The following is a 23605-nucleotide window of genomic DNA, read 5'->3' as shown; positions in this document are numbered from 1 at the left end:
GCGACTGTGTTTTCAGTTTTGTGTCTCAATATTAGAGTTGCATGGAACCGTTATCAATGGTGTCAATTCATCTGTTGTGTATTGCTTAGATTATTCAGATAATTAGCAAAAGACCACTCGAGTTCTGCACTTTTTAAAGGACATTTATCCAAAAACATGCATAATTAGGGGAAATGTAGGGGCATGTGTTTGGAGGTCAGCTTCATAACTGAACACAGTTAAGCCAGTGTGTTCAGGAACCCGCTAAAAGAAGAAGAGCTAAGTACAAATGATTTCTACAACATTACAAAGTATTAGTCACTTGCAATATTTAGGCTAATGGTGTTTTCAAGGTGGATCAGAACTCAAGACATCCACACTTCAGAATGATAGTTTTCGGAAATACCCCCAAAAAAAGAATATGGGTCCTATGTTTGGGCAAATTAACTTCCTCCAGTTCCAGTTCTTTCACACTTTGATTACAGATTCTCACAACCCAGCACCAGTCTAGGTGTATAGAGTTTTAACTCAACCAAAGATAAAAAGCATCTTTTTATTGATCAAAGAACATGATCTAGCAACTTGGAAAAGAGTGGCTATGCACCTGTAATGCTTGGCTCTACCCCAGCAAGACACACACCTATCCAGACAGAGCTTCCTGTAAAAATAACATGGAACTGGGAGCAGAATACAATGATTTAAGTGGGGGTGCATGGGGGAAGAGGTTTGACTAGAAGCTGGAGAACACGTATGCTTGCAAAAGGATAAAAGGGATTTCAGACATGAGACCAAATGTATTTAAAATCCACAACAGTGGTTTGGAGTAATAAGTCTAGCAGTGCACCATCAAAGGATAATACCAAACATAATACTGTTTTGATAATATTAGAATGAACTTACATGAATAGTCAAAGTACATGTTTTACCTTTAAAGAACCTTAAAGATGTATTGCTGTGTCAAAGGTACGTTTTGAGGAAGTTTTTGATCATGATGATTCCTCAAGATGAAGCAATAGTTAACAATTTCAGGCAACCTTTCAGGTTTTTTAGGTTTATTTTTAAACTGATGAACATAAATGAAACAGCCGCAAAATAACAATACAATTAAACTAGTTTTGATGCTATCAGCAGAGATTGTTGCTTATTCTGTCGTCACTGGAGGGAAGTTGTAACCACTAGCCATGCTAATTCAATTCTGGTTGCTGTAAGTGTGTGTGTGTCTTAACACATCCAGAAGGCACTTTTAGGCAAAACAAGTGGTCAATTCCCTTCGAAGACAGCCAAAGCCAAAAGCCAAAAGCCCAATAAAAAAAGAAAGACTGAATCCATACAGTAATGGGTAATTCCAGCTCAATTAGACCACATTCTGTGGAGGTATTACTTTCCATTTGTAATGAAACCACATGGGCTAGAGCAAACCAGGGAAGAGTTCACGATGATGCAAAATATATGTAACCCATTCCCCACTCAGTGTCTAACATTTATTTGACTTTCTAGGGGGCAATCATAACATTGACAGTGTTGTTTACAAATGGAACCCTGGGACACAGCTCTTCGAAGCCAACCAGACCATTCCTACCTCTGGAGCCTATGACTGGGAGTTTTTCACTGTTGGGCCCTACTCTTTTCTGGTTGTTGCAAACAGCTTCAATGGCTCCTCCACTCGAGTTTATTCCAAGATTTATATCTGGCTTGGTGGAATGTTTCGGCTTTTCCAGTCAATTATGGTGAGTTAAATATATTTAAACTTTTAGGAGCTAGCAATCCTCCAAATCTAAATCATGTCTCTCTCTTGTTTAATCAACAGGTTTCAGTAAATACAAGTAGTTAATGATTTCCAGAGGCTGTTCTAACTGAGAATGTATTGTTAGAAGTGTGAAGTTTCTTTACTCTCATAAACTCAATGCAGAAAACAATTATTAACAATTATCTTAAATTGACTTTTAATTAAGAAAATCCCAATTTTGATTTAAAGGAGGACAAACTTAATCCATAACCATAATACACTAACATGGAAGATATTGACCACTCAACATGGAACGTGATTGTCGAGACAGTAACTGTTTTGTCCCTTTATTGATTCTTGTAGAACTCTATAAGACAAACAACAAATTCTAGCATGAATTCTATAGAATTTGACCAATTGATTTTTTAAATATTTTCTAATGTGGCTGTGAAACCTATCAGTTCCATAGGGGCATTTCAAATGCCATAATTACTGCTTTTATAACTGTAGCTGTTTATGAAATATTAACATGAGACATGCTCCTAACAAACATACAGCACTTAATGTATTGAACCTTTACAGAACAGATACATGCTTCCTATTTCTTGCCTTCTATTGATATAAATTCAAAGTAATACTGTAAATATTTGCAAGCTTTTTATTATGCGATTTTTGCATATCAAAACAAATCACAAACATTTTTGGAGCATATATAAATGGTTCCACTATATAAATGCTTCCAATGGTTGACTCATATGAAATTCATCCGACCGCTAGGGGGCGTAAGTAGCCGACATTACCGATATTGATGTGGACCTGAAAAAATCCACAATAAAGCCAAAGCATGCAAACTGGCTTATGTCTGTTTATTGCCCACATTGTCAAACAGGTAACACAGGAATAATGATCCATGATGTGGTACGGAACTGTTTTTTTTTTTTTTTAATTCATTGCTAATACAGAAGTGATATAGAGGACAGATCTCAAACACCAGTGCACTAGAGCAGTCATTTTTAAAAGAGCTTTGAAACAGACTTTAAAAGTTATAAGTGTAAAAAGTTGTCAGCATGTTAACAATGAAAATAAAACTGACAGGCACCTTATTCAAACAGTTGTAGCAACATTTGAGGATGTATAACGTCATATTTTTTGGAACTCTTTAAGATGTATTACATTTCTAGCCAGGATAGAGCACCCCTTGATTCCTAGTGACTCCTGGAGCTTATAATTAATAAGGTTATTAGACCAGTACTGTTGTGGATCAATTAATCTTGAGTTTTTGACTGCCAAAGACTGTTTTGCTTCTTGCATAGAGATGTAGTTAAGTTTTTAAAAAGGAGGCACAATGAAGAAAAGAGACACTGTTGCCTTTCTCTAAAATTTATCCAGACATATTTGAACGTCTATGTGGTGCCACATGGCTTTTCTGAAAAGGGAACATTCATGACAGATAAATCACTTTTTATAATTTTTGTCATATTCTGTGAGCAGTGTAGTGTCTTGATATGTTATAAGCAGAAACTCATACAGATTTACACTGTCATGGCTCTAAGGCAATCAGTATTGCACATATTAATTAATGCAAGTCTCTGATCTTGTTTTTACTGTCTATTTTTTAAGCTTGTTAATTTAATACTTATTCAAACTGAATAATGTTTCTATTAACTCTTGTCAGGAGTAGTGTAGGTATGGACCATATTGCAGCATCATAACAAAGGTTCACCATAACGTGGGTAAAGTTTTCAAGCAATATTATATAAGTATAGAATATATATAATATATATATATATATATATATATATATATATATATATATATATATATATATATATATATAAAACTAAGCTGTTACAAAACTGTCTTCTAAATACAAGCGATTGCTCGTGGGCACTGAGGATTCATCAATTCCGTTGGGATCCTTTGAGACAAGACTTGACAAAGTTTTGTTGTCAAACAATTACTAGTAAATTAACAAGACTTAGCACATACTTAAAGATGTTCTCCAGGGTTGTAAGAATGTTGGTTTCATGTTTAATTATTAATTCACAAGGCAGGAGCCAGGCCTGCCTAAAGGGACTACAAGAATAAAGAAAAAGTTCTTGTGGTTTAGTAACAGAATAGAGGTTTCCCCTTGACTACTCTGAGAACTGCCCTTGTGGAGATAAGGCCAAACCGATCAACCCCCAAGGCCGAGAAGCAGTGGAAACTAAGGAAGGACAAACCAAGGTCTCCCTGGCTTATTGAGTTGTCTAGACGAGAGAGGTCAAATGACTAGTTGAGAGCAAGCTTTGCTCGCCCAAAGGGGAGAGTGGCACAGGTGTAAATGAATAGATTAGCATGAGAATGAAAAACAAAATATAGTTAAGTTATATGACTGGGGGTCCCCTCTGGCCAGCGGGGAACCTTCCTCTCGGAGGACTAGGCGACATAGTCTTCCTCTAAGGTTGGGAATTGAGCTTTACTTGCCCCCAAAGGAGGACCCTCTGGCTCCTCGCAACTGCGCCACCAATGCAAAATTATTAATTACAATATTTGATTATAATTTGTACAGCCATATATTATGGCTGTACAGCAATGAAACACTACATTTAAAAAAAAAAAAACAAAAAAAAAAACAACTGTACTGCTGAACCTTGTCTTATTTAATATTAGCATCACAAGGGTAAATAATAGATAGGCCTCTTCAATGAGTTACAGGAAAGCAATTCTATCTCGGGTTTCTGTGACAGTTTATAAATTGCTCGACCTTCGGTCTCGTAATTTATGATGTCACAAAAACCCTGGAATTATGGAATTATTTTCCTGTAACTCACTGAAGCCCATTTATTTTTCCTCATGGGGAGAAAAAACCCCATGGGAGGCAACCTCTGGTGGTGCTAGTAGAGAGATGACCCCCAGTAGGAATTTGATTAAGAGAATACCACCAAGTGTGAGGTCATGGGGGGCAGCAATGAAGTTTTCGTAAAACAGAGAAAGGCCATTCTAGTGCTGTATCTGAATGAGAGAACAAATGCATTCCAATTTAACGGGAGGAGGTTGGGCTTCAAATCAAATAGTATCCAAAGTTATTCCTAAAAACAACATGTGTATTAAGGAATAAAAAAAAATGCCTAAGTATTGCAGCTTACTTCCTTGCTTGTTTTTTATGCTGTGCGCAAGGAGGCTGACTGCTGACAGAGTTTCAATCTAAACCAGGATTTTCAGTAACTATTTTTAACTAACGTATTGCAGATAAAGCAAAGTGTAGCCTTCTAATACTTAACTGGAACAGGGAGAAATCGTATAATAAACTGCACACCCAAGCCATAAATCAGAGAAATCACATCAATAAGTCATCACTCTAATCACGCTAAATGATTATTGTAGATAAACACTCTATTGAACACACAATATTAGTAATGCTATTCAATAATATGGAAATGTATTACAGCACTGAGATGTCACTAAGCTAACTTTTTTTTCTTTTTATGTTAGTTTTCCAGAAAGGCATTAAAATACTTGAAAAGTAATGTTAAGTATCTATTACACCTCATCCACTAGGGGTTACGAGCAACATTCCCTCTAAGGCTAAAATGCACGCATTTCTCGCAATAACTGGCAACAACCTTCACACTCAGTTTACTAACTCTCACAGGTTATTATCATAAATATAAACCTCAATCTTCTTGGGGTAAACCTATTATTTTGAGACCATTCTTACAGAGCATTAACATAAGCATATTTGTATCTGTCTTGCAGCTAATTCTCTGATTTCCCTCTATAAAAATGCACATCACATTAGTGCAGAGCTCACTCAGGCATCAATCAGCAAATCTACTACTACAGGGTGGGCGAAGCAGGCTGGAGATTCTGCATCTAAAGAGTGCTGCTCATGAACGTTATAGTTTTTAACTTGTTGTATAACTGAATACTAAAATCAGTGAAGCACAATCTTCCTGCATTATTTAGAAGTATAAATACTCTGGCACATACATACAAATCACAATACTCACACTTTGACGGTTTTTGTTTTATTTCCCTTTTAAAAAACAATCATTTCAGAAATCATCTCAAGCGTTTTGAAACTGGTAAAAATGTAATCAGCACATTAGTCAAAAATACACATTTAAGTGTATAGTAATTGAAGAATACCATGTTGTGGAGGGGTGGTGGGTAATTCACTGACTCAGGAGACAGACAGGTGAACTTGACAACACCGCACAGGTGCCCAGTTTCATTTCAGGGGTGCTTTGGGTTTCTTTAGCCCGCAGAGGGCGCTGTTGGTCCGTGGTCTGCTTACCAGCTATGGTAAACAGAACCACGGGAATACCAAGCAATAGTAAACAGTCCAGGAGCACTCGCAGATGCTTCAAAACAATAATCCAAAAATCAAAGGCACAAAGAAACAGGGAAAATAAAACGGTAACAAAACTACAAAGAAAAGGTGCTGCACTTTGCAGCAATATCCCGGTCGCCACTGCCCGTGTGACCCGGATCACCGACCTACGATGCCGGGTAACTAGCCTGCTCGGCTACAATATTCCGGAGTCTGCCCAAGGGTTCCCCGCCCTCACTGTCTCACTCTGAAACACTTAGTTTCGTTCTCTCCCGACTGGTTCTCGGTCCTGGACCAGCGCTTCCGCACTCTCGGCGCGTCTAAAAGGGCAGACCTGAGGAAACAGCAGAGCATTATCTTATAGGGCTAACAATCTCCCAAGACTCGCCTCTCAGCCATTCAGAGAGGGGGAAAGTCCACACACCCACTTTCCCACCTCCCCATGTCACTGCCATGACTCACAGGTGGTTGTTGGACGACTGCCGCCCTCTTCCTGCAGCACTGTGAACAAGCCAGCAGAGTCAACACAGATCTCCCCCTGCTACACATGTCCATTATTTTTATTTTTTTTCGGTAAGTTTATTCATCATGTGACTTCACTCCATGTCTCTGCTGAAACTCAACATGGCGGCTGCACCAACGAAGAAAAAAAAATGTTTCAATAAGACAGAGCTAAAAGAAATCTGTTTATCTATATGAGGATGGTGTGATAGTATTCTTAAAGTTTTGCTGTAATTTATGTGATCATGTACGAGTCAATACCATTAAATATACCAGTCATAAACACATAGATAATAAGAAAGCAAATAAGACGGGAACAATGGCGAAGCACTGCATTCTTCTATACTGAAAAACTAAGACCTAAGGTACTGCGTTCAAGGCGGAGCTTTCCCGAAGTAAGCAAGCTAAATTAATTGTGTATTTCACTATTGATTAGTTTATTTATTTCCATGCTACCTGTCTTTAGTGAAGCTATAATTAGCAATTTTAAACCATGGCCGTTTCTTAGTTGAATTATATTTTCTGACGACGGAGAAATTAGCTAAAAACTATAATTTTCTAGATATACAATCCTTAAAGGAAATTGATCACTTTACTGTGTAAAAGATGTAGTCACTACAATATACACCGTTGGTTTCATAAAGACATTCTGTCTGGAGACACGCCTCTTGTTAAATCTTGCAAATAACACTGCAGGTTAGGAAAGAAACAATTGAGAGGATTAATTATGCGTTTACATTAAAAGGGGCACTATTTAAATTACAATTGGGTAATACATAGCAGTGAACCTGTCTTAGAGCAACAAGTCAGTCAACACGTCCATCAGTGTTTCATATTTTATCCTGATTATTAGTATAATGTCAGTAACACACTAAACTTAATTTGTGGAGTACTGGACATAGGATTACTCTCACATGACATTGCTGGACTGTTACTAAACTGTTTCATATTTTTTATTGTTATTGTAAATGCCAGCAATATGCTAAACAGGTATTTTCAAAAACACCTTTATTTGTAGACTGAACTACTATGTTAGTGAAAGATTGTAAATATGATTCTCACAACTGCGCTGGACATTTTGGTTTCTGAACTGTTGTAATATAATTCTTAGGTGTCTCTACTTATTTTAATGCCAGCAATGAGCCAAGTGATGTCTATAAACATAATGATAGGTTTGAAGTGTCTTCAGGTGCTTTACTTACTATTACAGCAGGAAGAGTCTGATTGAAAAAAAAAAAGTGGTAATATTTATTAAATTTACTTATTTGAACTACCAACATTATATTTGTGTAATGCAACAAAAAATATATTAAAAAGGTTAATGCACGGCCAAAGGTTTCTCACTGATAATTTACCCTTTCTCAGTCAAAACAACAAGTTTCTTAGTTTCTAAAAAGCTGGAGGGAACGCCGGTCACGAGTTAGCTCTGTCACCAGTAAGCAGTACCTTCGTTTACTCTTTACACTAGGGAGAGGTTCAAGTAAATTGAATAGTTCCATAAATCTTACATGTTGTACATTTCTATTTGCAAAGTGCATGCATGTTATTGCAAATGTGTATTTTTGTTTTGTAATCACTACGTAGTGAATGACATTACAAAGAATTATGTAAGTAACATACATTGCATGCCACCACTGGCAGTTCAAAATTAGAGCTATCAATGTGATGAAAATGTTGATAACCATGGCAGACAGACACCCCTTATATCCCCCAGAATATTATATTCTAAATAACCTATGCTAAATAATGCTAATACCAAATTTCCTGACAACTTGATAACTGGTTCCCCGATACATGGAAAAATATGTGGGGTGTGACACAGGCATGACCGCGATTTAAAATCACTATTAAATCAAGCCAAGCAAGTCAATGGAAAACATGCAGCAACTGCTACTGAAAAATGAACTGTACCTAAATCGTTACTCTATAAATGTCAGTGCCAAGTTCTACATAAATGAAAGCTCAGCCTTGGCAGCCAACGTCTAGCAGAAACTGGATTCAAAAATAGAAAGATGCGTCTCCAAAAGATTGTGAAAGCAATAATTCATAATAAGGTACATGCTCAATCACTCACAGTGTGTACATATAAACAAAACCCTATTAGCCACAACCCCTCTCTAAGGGACTGGACGATAAGGGGAATTCCATATTGGCACTGATATTTGAATATAAAAAAAGCAAAGTCAGATAAAAAAATGTTATTATGGTTTTTTAAAGGAGTTTCAAAGTTGTTTTGGTTAAGAGGTTTACCTCAATGATTAATGTTGGAAGCCATGTCATCTGGTTTTATTTGGAACTTCTGCACATGCACAGCTAAACAAAAGATTGTTTGTATTTCTTCTTACAGATCTTAGATAATCAAAGAGCTACAATGCTCATCTCGCATGTTATATAATGCTGCTATTTATCTAATCTTTTCAAGTGTGTGATTCACACTATTTTTGTGAAACAAAAAAAAGTTTCAAAACTAGCATAAAATTAGGTTATGCTATTTTTTTCTAATCTAAGCTGTGATCTTATTTACGATAGAGCTTCAATAATGTTAACTAACTTTTATTGACTACGGTTCACGAATCATCATTACTGGCGGAAGCAGTGTCTATGTTTATGCATGTTTCTGTTTAAAACTTATTAAAGTGGTTTCATCTAACAAAATAATTACAAAGATCTTAACTGTCATGCACTTTGCTAACTGGGTCTCACATTTTCAGTTTTCAAAGAAGTGTATGGTATAGCTCTCGGTTTGCATTTCTTCTTTTCAGGCACTCGTAGCTAATCAAATAGCTCAGTGTGACAGAAATAGAATGATTCTTGGTTGTAAATCTCCCTCCCGACCTGTGAGGGCGCTAAGCAGCAAGAACAGAGTTCTTTGGACGGGCTGGTCTGACAGTTCTTTCCCAGGGTCGGAAAGTCGGCCAGTCTGGAAGAAGGCGAGACTCTGTTGCTAGAACGCACTAACCCGGAAGGGAAACGACGTGGCAGCTGCAGATTGGAGAGGTGGTTGCACACGTTTACCAAGGGATCATGCGTGACAGCATAAAAGGGGACGAAGAATTGTAATCTGTTCCTTCACTTTGGATTATGCCTATGAACTGAGAAGGATAGCGAGAGACTCCTTGTACGAGAAAGCTCCATTGTGAGTGTTTTGTTTGTTTGTTTATCTGTGTGTAATTGTCTTGTTTGTTGCATCACATTAGACGGCTAACATGATTCCGGAGCTGTCGTCGAGGGAAACCAGTAAAACCGGAATAGCACCACTATTGTCACAGCTTTAACCTGTATCACCCACCACGAGCACTACTGCACTCACCCAGGACTGGTAACTGTGTGTGAATTATTGTGGGGTGGATACATGGTTTGGGTTATTGTTATTGTTTGGCTCTGCAAACCCATTGTTGTTTCTTATTGTTGTCATTGGTCACCAGACCTAGATACAAAAACCAAAACAATAAAAACCTTTCTTTTTCTCAGCCACTTTGTCACACTCACATTAAGGTTAATGTAAATAAGTCTGTCTAACTTGTTCCTAACTAATTTTGTACCAATTGCTGGTATCCTTTTTATGGAATTAAAAAAATGGCAGCTTATCAGAAAAATTATCTCCTGTCCATATTATTGCCGCAGACATGACATCAATCTGTTTATGTAATTCATTCCAGGTGAAGTTGCAACAGGCAACATACAGCAATAGTTAAAAAAAAAAAAAAAAAAAAAAAAAAAAACAAAGCAATTGCATATGGTCCTTGATATGTTGAACAGCCTCTTACAGTTCACTTCTAATGTTCATAGGTAATGTACTGTATATTATATAGTATACAAACACTGTATTTGATTCTGTTAGAGGGGAAAAAAACAAACTATGCCTAGACGTATAGGAAGCTTATTGGAGTGTCTGACAATGAAAAATGCATTTGGGCTTTGAGACCTTGAAAGCCACCTGACTAAGATTTAAAGGAAATACTAGGATAAGAACTTAATATGATTGACATTTCTGATTAGCCATAGGGTATCTGTGACAGATCCCATGGGCAATAGATGAGGAAATGTAATGTATATTCTAATGATCAACAGCAATGTCAATACTCTATTGAAATGTTATATATATATATGTGTGTGCATGTGTGTGGCTTATTTATTACAGAAGAAACTATTAAGACTTACCATCTTAAAATATAAAGAAATGAAAAGACAATGTTATGTAAAGGAGCTGAAGCACCATGTGTTATGTGACTGACTTCAATATACTTTAATATTTATCTGTTAGTTAGTTGGCTGTAAATGTAGATGCTGCAAAGACTTGAAAAGGTTATGAGAGTGGGTGAGTATCCTAGGCTTTGCATAAGAGACAATGGTCCAGATTTTTTTAGAACATCCTTTTTTTCTGAAAAAATAAATAAAACTATTAACATTACTTAGTTAATAATAAAAAAAACTTTGATTAAACTTACAAGTCCCAGTGCTACGTCACTCCCTTTAGACCTGGGGTATCAATTCACTGTATTCCAGTCCTCCAATAGCACTCATGCTAGCATCAAAATCTCTACACCGCCACTCAGTCGCTACAGCTACCACCAAAGCTTACATATATGTGGGGGTCTCTAAAATATGTATAGTCTCAATAAACTCAGCAGGCTGTTTGCATTTCCGTGTATTCTGTTGTCCATTGTATTTACAAATCTGTTCATTAAAATAATGTTCTACTAAGAATTGAGGCATTTGTCTCAATCTTTTGGATTGCTTTTTGGTTTAAAGATCTTGAACATTCAGGCCCCATATGAGGTGTTGTCAAGAGTGGGGTTTAATAAGTCTAGCTGCGAAGCATCAGGAAAGTAGCTGAGAGACTGCTGGCTGCCTGTATTTTAAATTGTATTTGATAATAGAGCCCAAGCCCTGCGCTGTGCCACTCTGCCTCTGTTGACCCGCTTTCCCCTGCTCTCCCAGACATTCGGTGCTACAGACTGGGAGGTGTTCCAGTTTGAAGGCAGAGTCTTCCTTGCCGTGGCTAACAGTCAGAAATATGACAAAACCGGACAGAGTTCCTATGCCATTAACTCAACCATCTATGAGCTCAACATCACTGCACAGATATTCGTCAGATTTCAGGACATCTCAACATACAGGTAAATCAGACATGGAAAGCCAGATATTTACTTAAAAACTCAAAAAAGCTGAAACTTGGGCAAGAGTCTTGAGATTTCTGTAGTATGTAGTATTTTTTTAAAATGACTTTTTCATTTCCTTTGCGAAACAGCTGCAATTTACCTCAACTTTTGAAATGTTATATCAGAATTGAATTTCACTGTGTACTATTTTAAATGTGAAGGCTTATTTTCTGAGAGATATAAAAAAACGCTTGTAGCGGTATAAAACTAACAAGAAACTACTTAGTTGCAAGAAAGAGCCATTATATTTTTGCACATGTGCAAGCATAATATTTGTATAGTTCCTTTTCAATTCGAAGATGACCACCAACCAATATTTTTGGGATATGCCTGCCACAGGTCAGATATTCACTGAGCATTTTATGTTAGAGCCGCCGATAGGCTCCTCAAGGGAGTGATGTCCTTGGTCCAACCTCTAGAGGGAACGAACAGTCACTCCACGGAGTTCACTTCCTGTTTTGCTTCTCACAATCGGGTAGGTAAGGTAGGTATACTAACCTCTACAGTTGCTTTGATGGAGTCTGTGTGAAAGAGCTGTCACTCTAGTTTTTTCTGGAGTTCCCCTGCAATATTATATCAGCAGTACATCCTCTCTTCTCTACCGCAGCTGTCAGCCTGTCTACACCCCAGCGTACGCTACGCACTGCCCCGGTTGTGTGTGACTGCATGAGGTCCAAATCATTTACCCATGCTGCACCTTGGTGCAGCACAATGATTTTGTGTACTGCTCTCCTGTGCCTAACCACAGCCACTTGAGCCTGTGCTAAGCACCTGCCCAATACCTTGGTGCTTACACCCTCAGATCTCTGTGCCCTCGGTGCCTCACAGCCTCGGTGCCTCTGTGCTTAGGCACCCTTAGTGCTTTGATGCTCTGTGCCTTGGTGCCCTCGGTGCTTCGGTGCCTCTGGTGCCCTCATTGCACATGCCCTCGGTGCTCCGGTAACTTTGGTGCACCACAGCCTCGGTGCCTCTGTGGTTCGGTACTTAGTATTCAGTGCCCTTGGTGCCCTTGGTGCCTCAGCACTCTCATTTCTTCAGCGCCCCCTGGTGCCCCTGGTGAACGCGCCATCAGTGCTCGCCACCCTCAGTGCCTCAGAGCCTAGGTGCCTTGGTGCTTAGACGCTCCGTGCCTCAGTGCTTCGGCACCCCAGCACGTTGATATCATCCGCTTCATGCCTCTGGGTGTTCTCAATGCAAAAGGAGACATCAAGCATGGCTAAATTCCATGCTGCACATCCTGCAAGGCGAAGCTCCCTTTAGAGAACAAGCACCTCCTCTGTGTCCAGTGCCTGGGCCTGAAATACACCTCCTCTGCCCTTGGAGATGAGATATTCTGCTCTATTTGAGCAGCATTCCAGCCACGGGTGCTATGCAGGAGGCTTGATAAGTTTACAGGTGCAACGTCCTCTGCTAACATGGCTAAGCTGTCTGCAGTGTTGGGAGCCCCTCCATCCCCCTTCCTCAATCTGTCCCTGAGCCCCTCGCAGAGCATTCCCTGCACTCAGGCTCAGATGCCTCGGTTTTGATCCCGCTCTCAGTCTCCTACACAGAGTGCTAAGAGGGTCAAGCACTCGAGACAGGCACAGGATATTATGGACTTGAAAAACCAGATGGCCCAAGTCCTTGAGTATTTGGCCAAGCAGCAGGCTCAAGCCCCTACTTTGTCCCCAGCTCAGCCAAAAACACTGGCCCCAGATCTGACCCCGCCTGCACGGGTGGTCATCCTGGATGTTCAAGAACCAGATATCAGCTTGGCTGTGGAAGACCAAGATACAATTTTGATCTCAGCTTCATGGAAAGTGGCTTCCTCCATCAGGAGGAGGAGGAGGGACAGGTCCAGGAGCTGACCTTTGAGATGGGCCCAAGCTTAGAGGTCTTCCCCTAGCCCAAACTTGATCTCAACGCCTATGGAGTAGGCCTCCAAATTTCTGCAGGTACCTTGGAAGGCAGCTCCCGAACAGCACAGATCTGTTCCAGCTACATCTCAAACACGACAGACACCGTTGGCTGACCATGTCTCGTGTAAGCTGGGAAGAAATGCGATAGTGGAGGCAGACCTCTCGCATGTACAAAAGTAAGGATGGGGGTGATCTACAGCCATCAGATGGTGATGACAGATGCATCCAACTTAGGTTGCGGTGCTGTCTGGGCAGGCAGAGGAGTTAACGGGTCCTGGATAAGCCATTGGACATCCCTGCATATAAATGCACTGGAGCTGCAAGCGGTTCACCTTGCTCTCCAGCAATGTCCTTGTCCGGATGGACAACATGTCAGTAGTGGTGTATGTCAACCACCAGGGAGGATTTCGGTCCCTGGGGTTGCATCATATAGCCTTCAAATTGTTAACCTGGACACAATGGAACCTGTTATCGTTCCTGGATGTTCACCTTCCTGGAGTGGCGAATTGGGAGGGGCCCCACTCTCGAGGGAGGGTCTCTACCCGTCAAAATGGCAACTCCACCCTCAGGTGATAGAGCGCATATGGTAACATTTTGGGATCTCTTTGCCATGGCAGAGATGACTCACTGACTCCTATGGTTCTCTTTTCACCGCTGTGGCGGTCCACTAGGCGTTGACGCCCTAGCCCACGAGTGGCCCAGGATGGTCTTGTATGCATTCCCATCAATACAGTTGCTCCTGGTCTTCTTAGAGACAGTCTGGAGAGAGAAGGCGATAGTTCTCCTGGTGGCCCCAGATGGTCCTGGAGAATTTGGTTTTTGACCCTTTGCCAGCTACTGCAATGCCAGCCCTGGGAGATCCCACTATGCCTGGATCTCCTCAGTTAGGCAAGAGGTACTCACTGGCATTCAGAACTGGGCAGTCTCCAACTACAGGACTGTTTGTTGACCTTAGGGCTCTCGGATGTAGTTGTTAGTACACTGCAGAAAGCTATGGCCTCCTCCACAAGGTCGCTGTACACCTACAAATGGAGTTTTTTTCAAGAAGGGGTAATGACCCTATGTCTTGCCCTATAGCGGTCATTTTACAATTTCTGCAAGAACTGCTAGAGGCCGGTAAATCCCCCTCTATGCTGAAAGTGTACTTTGGCAGCCATATGAGGCATAGGAGGCAGTGTGGTCTAGTGGTTAAAGTCCAGGGATGGTAACCAGAAGGTCACTGGTTCCACCTTTGCCACTGACTGACTCCCTGTGTGACCCTGAGCAAGTCACTTAACCTTAACCTCCTTATGCTCCATCCTGTGGATGAGATGTTAAATCAGTGTCCAATTGTAAGTGACTCTGCATAATGCACAGCTCATAGCCTTCCTCTGTAAAGTGCTTTGTGATGGTGGTCCATTATGGTATCTCTCTATGAAGACAGCCTTTTTGTTAGCCAATACCTCAACAAAGCGTCAGTGAGCTAAAGGCTGTGTTGGTGCACAGCTCCTGTATGTGTGTTTTGGACGATGGAAACTGGGTATCATTATGTACGAACCCTGCTTTTCTCCCTAAGGTGGTTACGGCTTTCCACTTAAATCAGTCAGTGGAACTAGAGGCTTTCCACCCCCCTCCATTTTCTTCAGAGGAGGATTGGAGACTAAACTCCCTCTGCAACGGTTTGGGTATTAAGATGTTATATTACCAGAAGACCTCTGCGTCAGTCTGACCAGCTCTTCGTTTGTCATGGTGTAATGACCCTGGGTTAAGCCCTTTCGAAGCAGTAGCTGTTTCACTGGATTGTGGACACAGTTTTGACTGCATATACTAATGCTGGCCTACCCCCACCTGGGCGGGTGGGCGCGCACTTTACCCAGGGGAGTGGTTACGTCATGGGCCCTCTTTAGAGGAGCCTCATTGACTAATATATGTAAGGCAGCTAGCTGGGCTACTCTGCATACTTTCACCAGGTTCTACCAACTTAATGTGGTAGATCCCTCTGTGCCTTCATTTGGCACAAGTGTCCTTGAGGATGCACGCTCACACCAAAACTCTAATTTTACGGTAGTGAGACATCACTCATCTGCTCTGTCCGCTCACTCTCCCTCGTGACGGCTTTGGTATACTTGAAAGGGAAAGTCAGGTTACTGATGTAACCCTAGTTCCCTGAAAGAGAAGACGACCACCAACCAATACTTTTGGGAAAAGTATACCAAAGCCGTCACGAGGGAGAGTGAGCGGACAGAGCAGATTGGTTGCATCGGTCACTTCCGCGGGTTCGATGCAAAAGAGGAAGTGAGATCCATGGACTAGAGGGGCCTATCGGCAGCTCTGACAGAAAAAAATGCTCTGTAAATACCTGACCCGTGGCACGCATATCCCAAAAGTATTGGTTGGTGGTCATCTTTCAGAGAACCAGGGTTACACCTATAACCTAACAATTTTCTTTATTGTAGGGATATTTAGAAGTTTATTTGTATGAAATTGACTCTCATAACTGTGAACAACTTCTTAGATTGTATACGCCTTTGTAATAGTGGAGTTGATGATACAGATTTATATAATTGCAGATTATTATAACAAAATGTGCGTGCAGTTCATACAACATAATTTGCAAACACGTTTGTGTGATCTTTTGCTCTGGACAGGCCCCTAGTAGAAAAGAATACAATTTAGCAATTCTTTCCATTGGAGCCTTCATCTTCTTTAGATACAAATAACAGTGAGTGAATGAACTGATGGTTAGGAGTAATTGAGCCATTTCCCAGGCAATTAAGCTGTCATAATAATGAAAAAAAAAAAAAAAAAAAAAACCCTGACAATTCCAGAGTACTGCTTGCAACGACTAAATCAGGATAAAAGCCTTCCACAAGCTCAGCAGCAAGGACATAGATTTCTCTTACACAGTAAAGAGACTAATTAAATTACAAACTCAAATAATGCCTGTTATACAGGAAAAAAGCAAAAGCTAAAAAATCTTTTGATCTTTGTACAATAAAGGATTGTTTGATATTATAAATCAAGTATGCAGAAATCAACCATTTACTGCACAAAATTACAGTACAATTTATCCTGTGTACCAACGGTTAAGACATTGTTTTTTTTTAATTTAATTATATTTAATAATATTTATTTTTATTTGTGTGATTTATAGTAGGTAAATACATCCTGTGTATAGTTCACAAACTTATATAGTGATATAGTCTGGGATAATGGGAGAGATATACTGTATAAGCTTAAAATAAATGACCACTCCTTATTGTTTGGTTCAACATTCTATTTTTAATTATTTTTCTTTAGTTCTCTGAAGTCTCTGAAGGTACAGCACTATTGAGTACCCCTCCATCTTCATCACCTTTGGTCATACCCTTGCCAGTTAAAACTCCAGTTAATACTGTGGCGCTAGCGAGTGACACAGAGATATACTGTACATTGTGTGACTCTAATTCCTGCAGTAGACCATGTTGTTGATATACCTTTAAGTAATTGCAATCGGCCCTACTCACAAAACTAAGGGCTGTTTTCTTAGGCCATTTTATTCACAAACCCTTTTAAGAGAGGGCTAGAAGTATTTTCTATGTTTTCAAGGAAGTATTTTTTTGTAAAAAGGGCCCATAAAAAGTTTAAATGATTGCTAGTTTACTATTGTCCTGGTTAATTTCGCCTAAATATGTTTAAATTGATTATATACATCAGAGAGAGAAAAACAACAGGGTTTTTTAAATTTATTTTTGTATTATCGCTAGTGCGGTTGATTGGGAGTTCTTCACCTTAGGAGAAGACAAGTTCCTGGTTGTAGCAAACTCCTATGATGGCAAATCCTACTCTTTGAATAGTGTTATATACAGGTGAGTACTATCCTTTATCACACACAAACTGTATGTCAGCATTACAGTATCTAAATAGATATAAAAAGCACCATACCTACTGTACTTCACATTAACTTATTAACCAGATGAATGCATGAGTTTAGTCTTACATTTCCAATTTAAAAAATTGCAGTTTCAAGATTTTACATATATTTAAAACTTCCTGGTTCCTTTTCAATCTGAAATAACTGTTCATCACCAATGGGTACATGTTCTATTCATCCGATCCAGACCAGAGCATTTTTGCAAAAGCTGTCAGATTGATCTGACTTCTCTATGTATGACTCCAGCATATTATTAGCGCTCTTTACTTCTTCGGGTAAACCGGTCGCTTCTCTCATATCACTGAAAATCACTTGCTGGTAGGCAGGAGAACTGACATACCAAATCTTTCATTATTAAACACAAAAAGAATTCTGATGTTGGATGTATACTGATTTGATATAGATAATGCACTTTTGCTAAACAATGACTGAAAGGATAATGGTTTATACCAGGCTGTGGTTTATTGCATGTCATGCAGGCACTGGCCCATTATTTTTACTGGCAGTCTGCGTATGTTCCGATTAAAATAGAACCCACTTACCTGCTTTTGTTGCGTTGCCATGACAGCGGGGAAACCCCCCCCCCCTCCCCACAGTGAGCCTGTTGAAAAAGAGTAAACAATATTTGAAAAATATAACTTTTGAGTAGTTTTTCAATGCTCTTTTAAGAGTTTTTTATTACATTTTTTATCTGCTCTATTATCTAAATAATTTAGCTTCCCAGTCATTGTTCTCTACAGGTGGCAAGGATATGAGGGATTTGTCCCAGTACACAGGCTTCCAACATTCGGCTGCACCGATTGGGAAAAGTTCAATACTACAGATAGCTCCTACCTCATCTATTCCAGTGCCAGAGCGGACATTTCAAAGGTTCTTAAACTTAAAACTTACTAATGGGTGTAAAAGTTCCATTCCTTTTTAAGATCCAAGTCAATCCAAAACTGCAAATATGGAGTCAGATTTGAGATCACAGTACATGTCACCAGTTCGTGTTGGATCTTCTGTTGCCCAGCAACTTGGAGATGGAGTTCCTGCAATACAGTAACCAAGGACTACAGGGCCATGTGAACCTGGGCCATAAACATTTTCATAAACAGCCAAAGTAAAAGATGACTTAATGAACAAGCAGTACTTTGAACTGAAGATTTTCACTTTTTTAAAAAATATATTTTTTTAATTCAAATTCCACATATTTTAATTTGCTACCAAAATTCTGGAGGACCTCGAAATGCACACAAGACCAATTGATGAAAACTCAGGGACGACAACACAGCAACAAATTGAAGATTATTTTTTCACGATACACACATTAGGCTTTCTGATGGAAAGATCAGTTATTCATATAGCTGTGGATTTATTAAGAGTTTAATTGTTTTTCTTGTTTCACTGGCATTGTAAATCTGTCAAATGAAAATGCATATATGTATAGTACACAATTCTATTGATTGGTTATGTGCGATAAACAGAATTCTTTTAATTTCTTAGCAGGTTTTTAAATATGATAAGATAGTCATATGTATCTCTGTTTATTTATATGTACTGTAGGAGTATAAACCTATAGTCTGTAAACCATTGTGGTAAATTCCTTTGTTGGACTTCAATAAAATAGTAAATGCTGGCAGCTAGTCTGACCACAAGACAAAACACACACAGAGACAATCGTACCTGTGGTGTCTAAACAACCAGCCATAAACACTCTGCCTTAACTCGTTGTTGAACACAGCACTATTTATAACTAATGTATAAGTAGCTGATTAGAACACAAGCTACCCAAATTTGTAAAGATATTTTCACAAGGCATATTTCTGTACGGAGATCTTTCCGGTAGCTGACTGAATTGGGTAATATCAAATTGCACCAGTCTGCTCCACAATTGGAACCACACTTTTCAGGCATAGTCACTGAACCTGGAGACCAAGGGTCTGTACTTAGGGCTCGATTAACAAATATCCTTGGTGGTTGCACAGTAGACTCAGTTATTTGCAATCAGAAGTAAACAAGTATCAGAAAGTTCTATTCATGAAATTAAGTTGCCCATTAATACCACAAAATATCCTTACAATAAACCCCAAATTCCTGTATTACACCACATCCATTAAGTTTAGCATAATTGTTTGTATATATATATATATATATATATATATATATATTATATATATATATACATATATATATATATATTTGTGTGTTTCACTTTGGTGCTGCTAGTATATTACTGGTACTAACAAAAACATTTATATTAATGTTTAAAATACAGTATACTTTCAAACTGCTTTATATACTTGAATTGTTTTATTGGTGCTATTTTTTCTATAAATTTTCCAAGTATGTACAAAAATACAAAAACACAAGCATATTCGTTCCAGTGGAGCCCCAGAGTTAATAATACATTGGGAACTGAGGTTGTTCATATATTTTAAATGTCTGTAACTCTGAAACATGATTGAATGCTTGTGTACCGTATCCATAATGAATATTAATAATCATCTTCGTGATATTTAACATTGACCTGTTTTTGGTTTTGTTTAAGTGGTGTCTTTGGTTGACCTGTCAATATGTAAGTGTGATGTTCCTAACTACTGTATGTACAGTATCTTACAACTAGGATGTGAAATCTGGTCAACTGTTAATGAAAGGGTATAATGAAACAATGAGTCATCTTTCTCATTGAGGGCTTTGCTTTACTTAGGGTGTAACTAATGAGGTTAAGAATGCCTACTTTTATTCTGAAATGCTTGTTCTGCACTGGTGGGCAAACGCTGTTTCTTATTAAAATATTGTTAATTGTTGATTCTGAAAACATACTTTAAGTTTTTATATTTGTGCAGATATGAAAATTGTGTTTACTAAGTCAGTTGGAACATTCCTTTCTGCCAGAGTTCTGTCAGTTTGTGAATACCAACAATCTGTCATTGTGCACCTGTTTAACAAACAAGGGTTAATCAAAGTCTGTAGGCCACTTTGCAATGCTACTATAGAAAAACACCACAGAGCAATACAACTGTATGCGTGGCTCTACAGAACCTGGTGACTTTTTAAAACTGAAAGGTTTAAAGTAACCCTGTGGCCTTAATAGAGCTCTTAGAACCGTTTTTACATTTCATTTCCAGAGTGTAATCAGTAACCTGCCCCCCTGCAACACTCTAACTCAGTGGATATCAGAAATACCATCTTTGGTCCATGTGAGATTTTTTGTATTTCTTACATCCACTGGGGGCAGTGTTGCAGGGGGGGAAGGTAATGGTTACACTCTGGTGTCCAAGACGTACTTGGAGGTTACACATGATTCTCAGAGAGTCCACAAGGGTGCTTTTACTTTTACATTTTAAAAAGCAGTTAGTTCATGAAGACTAACATAAAATGATACACAGTTAATCTATAAAACAAGAATATGGTACATTATTTTAAATAAACCTGAAATTCCATGTCCAAATTAAGCTGCTCTTTGCTTGTTATGGATACCGTTCATTGGCCAACATTTTCACAGGGATCGGCAGCATATATTGACTGATGACATCTCTCAAATAGGAGAGGTTTTTGTATTAGTATTTTTTTTCATAGTAGAATGAGTGGCCTGCTGACATTATAACTGTGTTTCTGCCTGTAGAAGAGTAAGTTATCTTCCACTTGTAATAACTGTTGGAGTGGTTGACTTCCTGTTGAGTGAAATTTAATTGGTAGCAACGATCTGAAGGAACTGTAACATTTGAAATAAAATTGTATGTGGGCATTTGCAGGTGTTTTTTTTTTTTTTTTTTTTTTTTTTAACTCGGGAGATTTGATTAAACTATGTAACACAATTTTTGTTCCTGGGTAGTAAGTGTTATTTCCTAATTGCTTATGCCTCAAAAGTATAGAAAATGGATATTATTCCCCACAAACTTTGCTTTTGTGACCAGGACAGTGAGATTTCAAAATATCACTATTTCCAATGGGAAAACGGGCAAATGTGTGTCTTTTCGTTCACATAAAGTCGGAAAAAAACAACATATGAATCCAAATTAACATGTATTTATACTAAAGTAATACAAAAATGATTACAAAAGATTTAGAAGCAAGTAGTTTTTCGAGATTTACGATTATACTGTATTTACTTAATTAAGGCTCCAGCCACAGGTGTATAAGTAGAGCGATCACAGGTGAGAAAGAAGTTAGTGTGTTAGAAGTAATGCTGGTGTCAGAGGTATGTGGTAAAGTATTTTTCGTGTTCAGTGATGTGCCGTTCGTCCTGTGTTATTTACGTCTGCAAGTGTTTTGTATAGTGCTTTTGTTTTGGCCCTTGAACCTGTTATTTTGTTAAATGTGCTTTGTTTAGAGTTTTTGTCCATTTGTTTTTGTTTGTGTATAATTAAACGTGTGTCTGAGTCTCCCTTCCTGGTCTGAACATCATTGCTGGTGATGTCATCCTGCCACACTTGGAATTAGAGGTGGGATACAGCGCAGAGACTGAAGCCAGGAAAGTACTGCGGGTACACAGTTTTTGAAGAGGATTTTTTTTTTTTTTTGAAGCAAGGATGGACCAGGGCATGAATATCTGCCTTGTTTGCCTGGAGGGAGAGGAGTGGTGCTTTGCCATCAGAGAGGTCGGGCTTGTGTCACCTGACTGCCACCCCCCACACTACTCCAAATCCACAGGCAGTAGACAGGTCCACGCCAGGGCCCAGAGGGAGCCACACCAGTCCCCCTCAACAGAAGGAGAGCTGCACCAGTCCTTCCCCACTGAAGGAGAGCCGCACCAGTTCGTTGCAACTGAAGGAGAGCCTCACCAGTCCCCACTAATAAAGAGAGACTACCTGCTGCTTCCTCCGTCAACGCCAGGGAGAGACTACCTGTTGCTCCTGCCTTCATCAAGGGAAGGAGACCACCTGTTACTCCCACTTCCACCACCAGAGGAGCTGAAGCTACCTCTACAACTAGAGGGAGAAGAGCTGCAGCTGCTTAAGCCAGCACCGCCCAGGGCTTCCTGTCACGCATTGCCTGGGGTTGCCTGCCCTACATTGCCTGGGGAGGCCTGCTCGCCATCGTCCAGGGAGGCCTATCCGCTGTCACTCAGGGAGGCCAGTTCATCGTCACCACCACTGCCAGCATTGTCACTAGCAGCATTTCCGCTGCCAAAATTGCCTCGGCTGGAGGAACCAGTCTTGGAACTATCAGTATTTCTGCTGACAGTATTGTCGTTATTGCCACCGCTAACAATGCCCAGGGCAGCATTGCCACTGCCGGGATTGCCCTAGCTGGAGGAGCCAACTTTGGCCGTTGTCAGCACTGACACTACCAACGTTGCCCATTGCAGCATTTCCGCTGCTGGAATGTGCCACGCCGCTGTCAGCTACTTTGCTGACAGCATTGCCACCGGCATCCTTTCCACTGCCAGTGGTGCTACGTGAGGAGGTATTCACCCTGCTGTAAACATTTCCACTGACAGCATTACCAAGGGAGAAATATTTCTTTTTAAAACACAACAAACAATGGTACACTATGGTAAATGCTATGATAAAGTATAACAATGAGGAAAGTATGGGCAAACTGCAAGAACAAAATTACCATGGTAAAAAAGCATACTGTATAGCCCTTAAAACATAAAGTAGATCACAAACATACAGAAAAAGCACCTCCACATGTTCCCAGACTCTCCTATTCAGTTACCAGACTTTTCTATTCATAGTACAAGATTTTTATATATGTAAATACACATATGTTTTTATGATTACAGTAACTGTGTCTTAGCAACTGCCAAAGTTTCTCCTTGCTGGGAGGATGTTGATAGTGTCACAGAAGGATCCTCAAAAGAAGAAGGAAGGTGCTTAAATTCACTGCTATTTTCATTTTTAGTGTAAGCGGAAAATAAAGTCAGTAGTATTAGAATGAATACAGGGTTTTGCTAATCTATTAATCACAGAGAATGAAGCAATTAAACAGACTGTTTAATATCAAATACCAAACATTAAAACCAGATTCTCAAAATAACCTGCAATAAGCTGTATGTTATTTTTATCTCCTTTAAAGAAATATTACTAGTAAATGATTTTCTCCTCCCTGAGGGAAATGACAGCAATAGGCAGTACAGGTGTATCTTGGTCAATGCTGGTGGTTTGGTGGTTTTCAGTTATTCATGCTGGTTCAAGTTGAGTA

At 39.4% G+C, this 23605-nt stretch overlaps 1 protein-coding gene across 1 annotated transcript in view; it reads left to right on the top strand.

The window, feature by feature from the left end:
- LOC121322167 (thrombospondin-type laminin G domain and EAR repeat-containing protein-like) overlaps nucleotides 1-19546 on the top strand; it is a 43244-nt gene extending 23698 nt beyond the window's left edge. The window contains exons 9-12 of the mRNA XM_041261740.1: nucleotides 1477-1706; nucleotides 11463-11641; nucleotides 17307-17408; nucleotides 18214-19546. Of these exons, the coding sequence (XP_041117674.1) occupies nucleotides 1477-1706; nucleotides 11463-11641; nucleotides 17307-17408; nucleotides 18214-18367 (665 nt within the window). The 3' untranslated portion in view covers nucleotides 18368-19546. The remainder of the gene's footprint in view (nucleotides 1-1476; nucleotides 1707-11462; nucleotides 11642-17306; nucleotides 17409-18213) is intronic.
- The last annotated feature ends 4059 nt before the right edge of the window (nucleotides 19547-23605 follow it).

The sequence above is a fragment of the Polyodon spathula genome, chromosome 10 (genome assembly GCF_017654505.1).
Source record: "Polyodon spathula isolate WHYD16114869_AA chromosome 10, ASM1765450v1, whole genome shotgun sequence".
In the NCBI taxonomy this organism is placed as follows: Eukaryota; Metazoa; Chordata; class Actinopteri; order Acipenseriformes; family Polyodontidae; genus Polyodon; species Polyodon spathula.
Note: the sequence above shows the minus strand (reverse complement) of the source record. Positions and strands in the feature narration are given on the sequence as shown.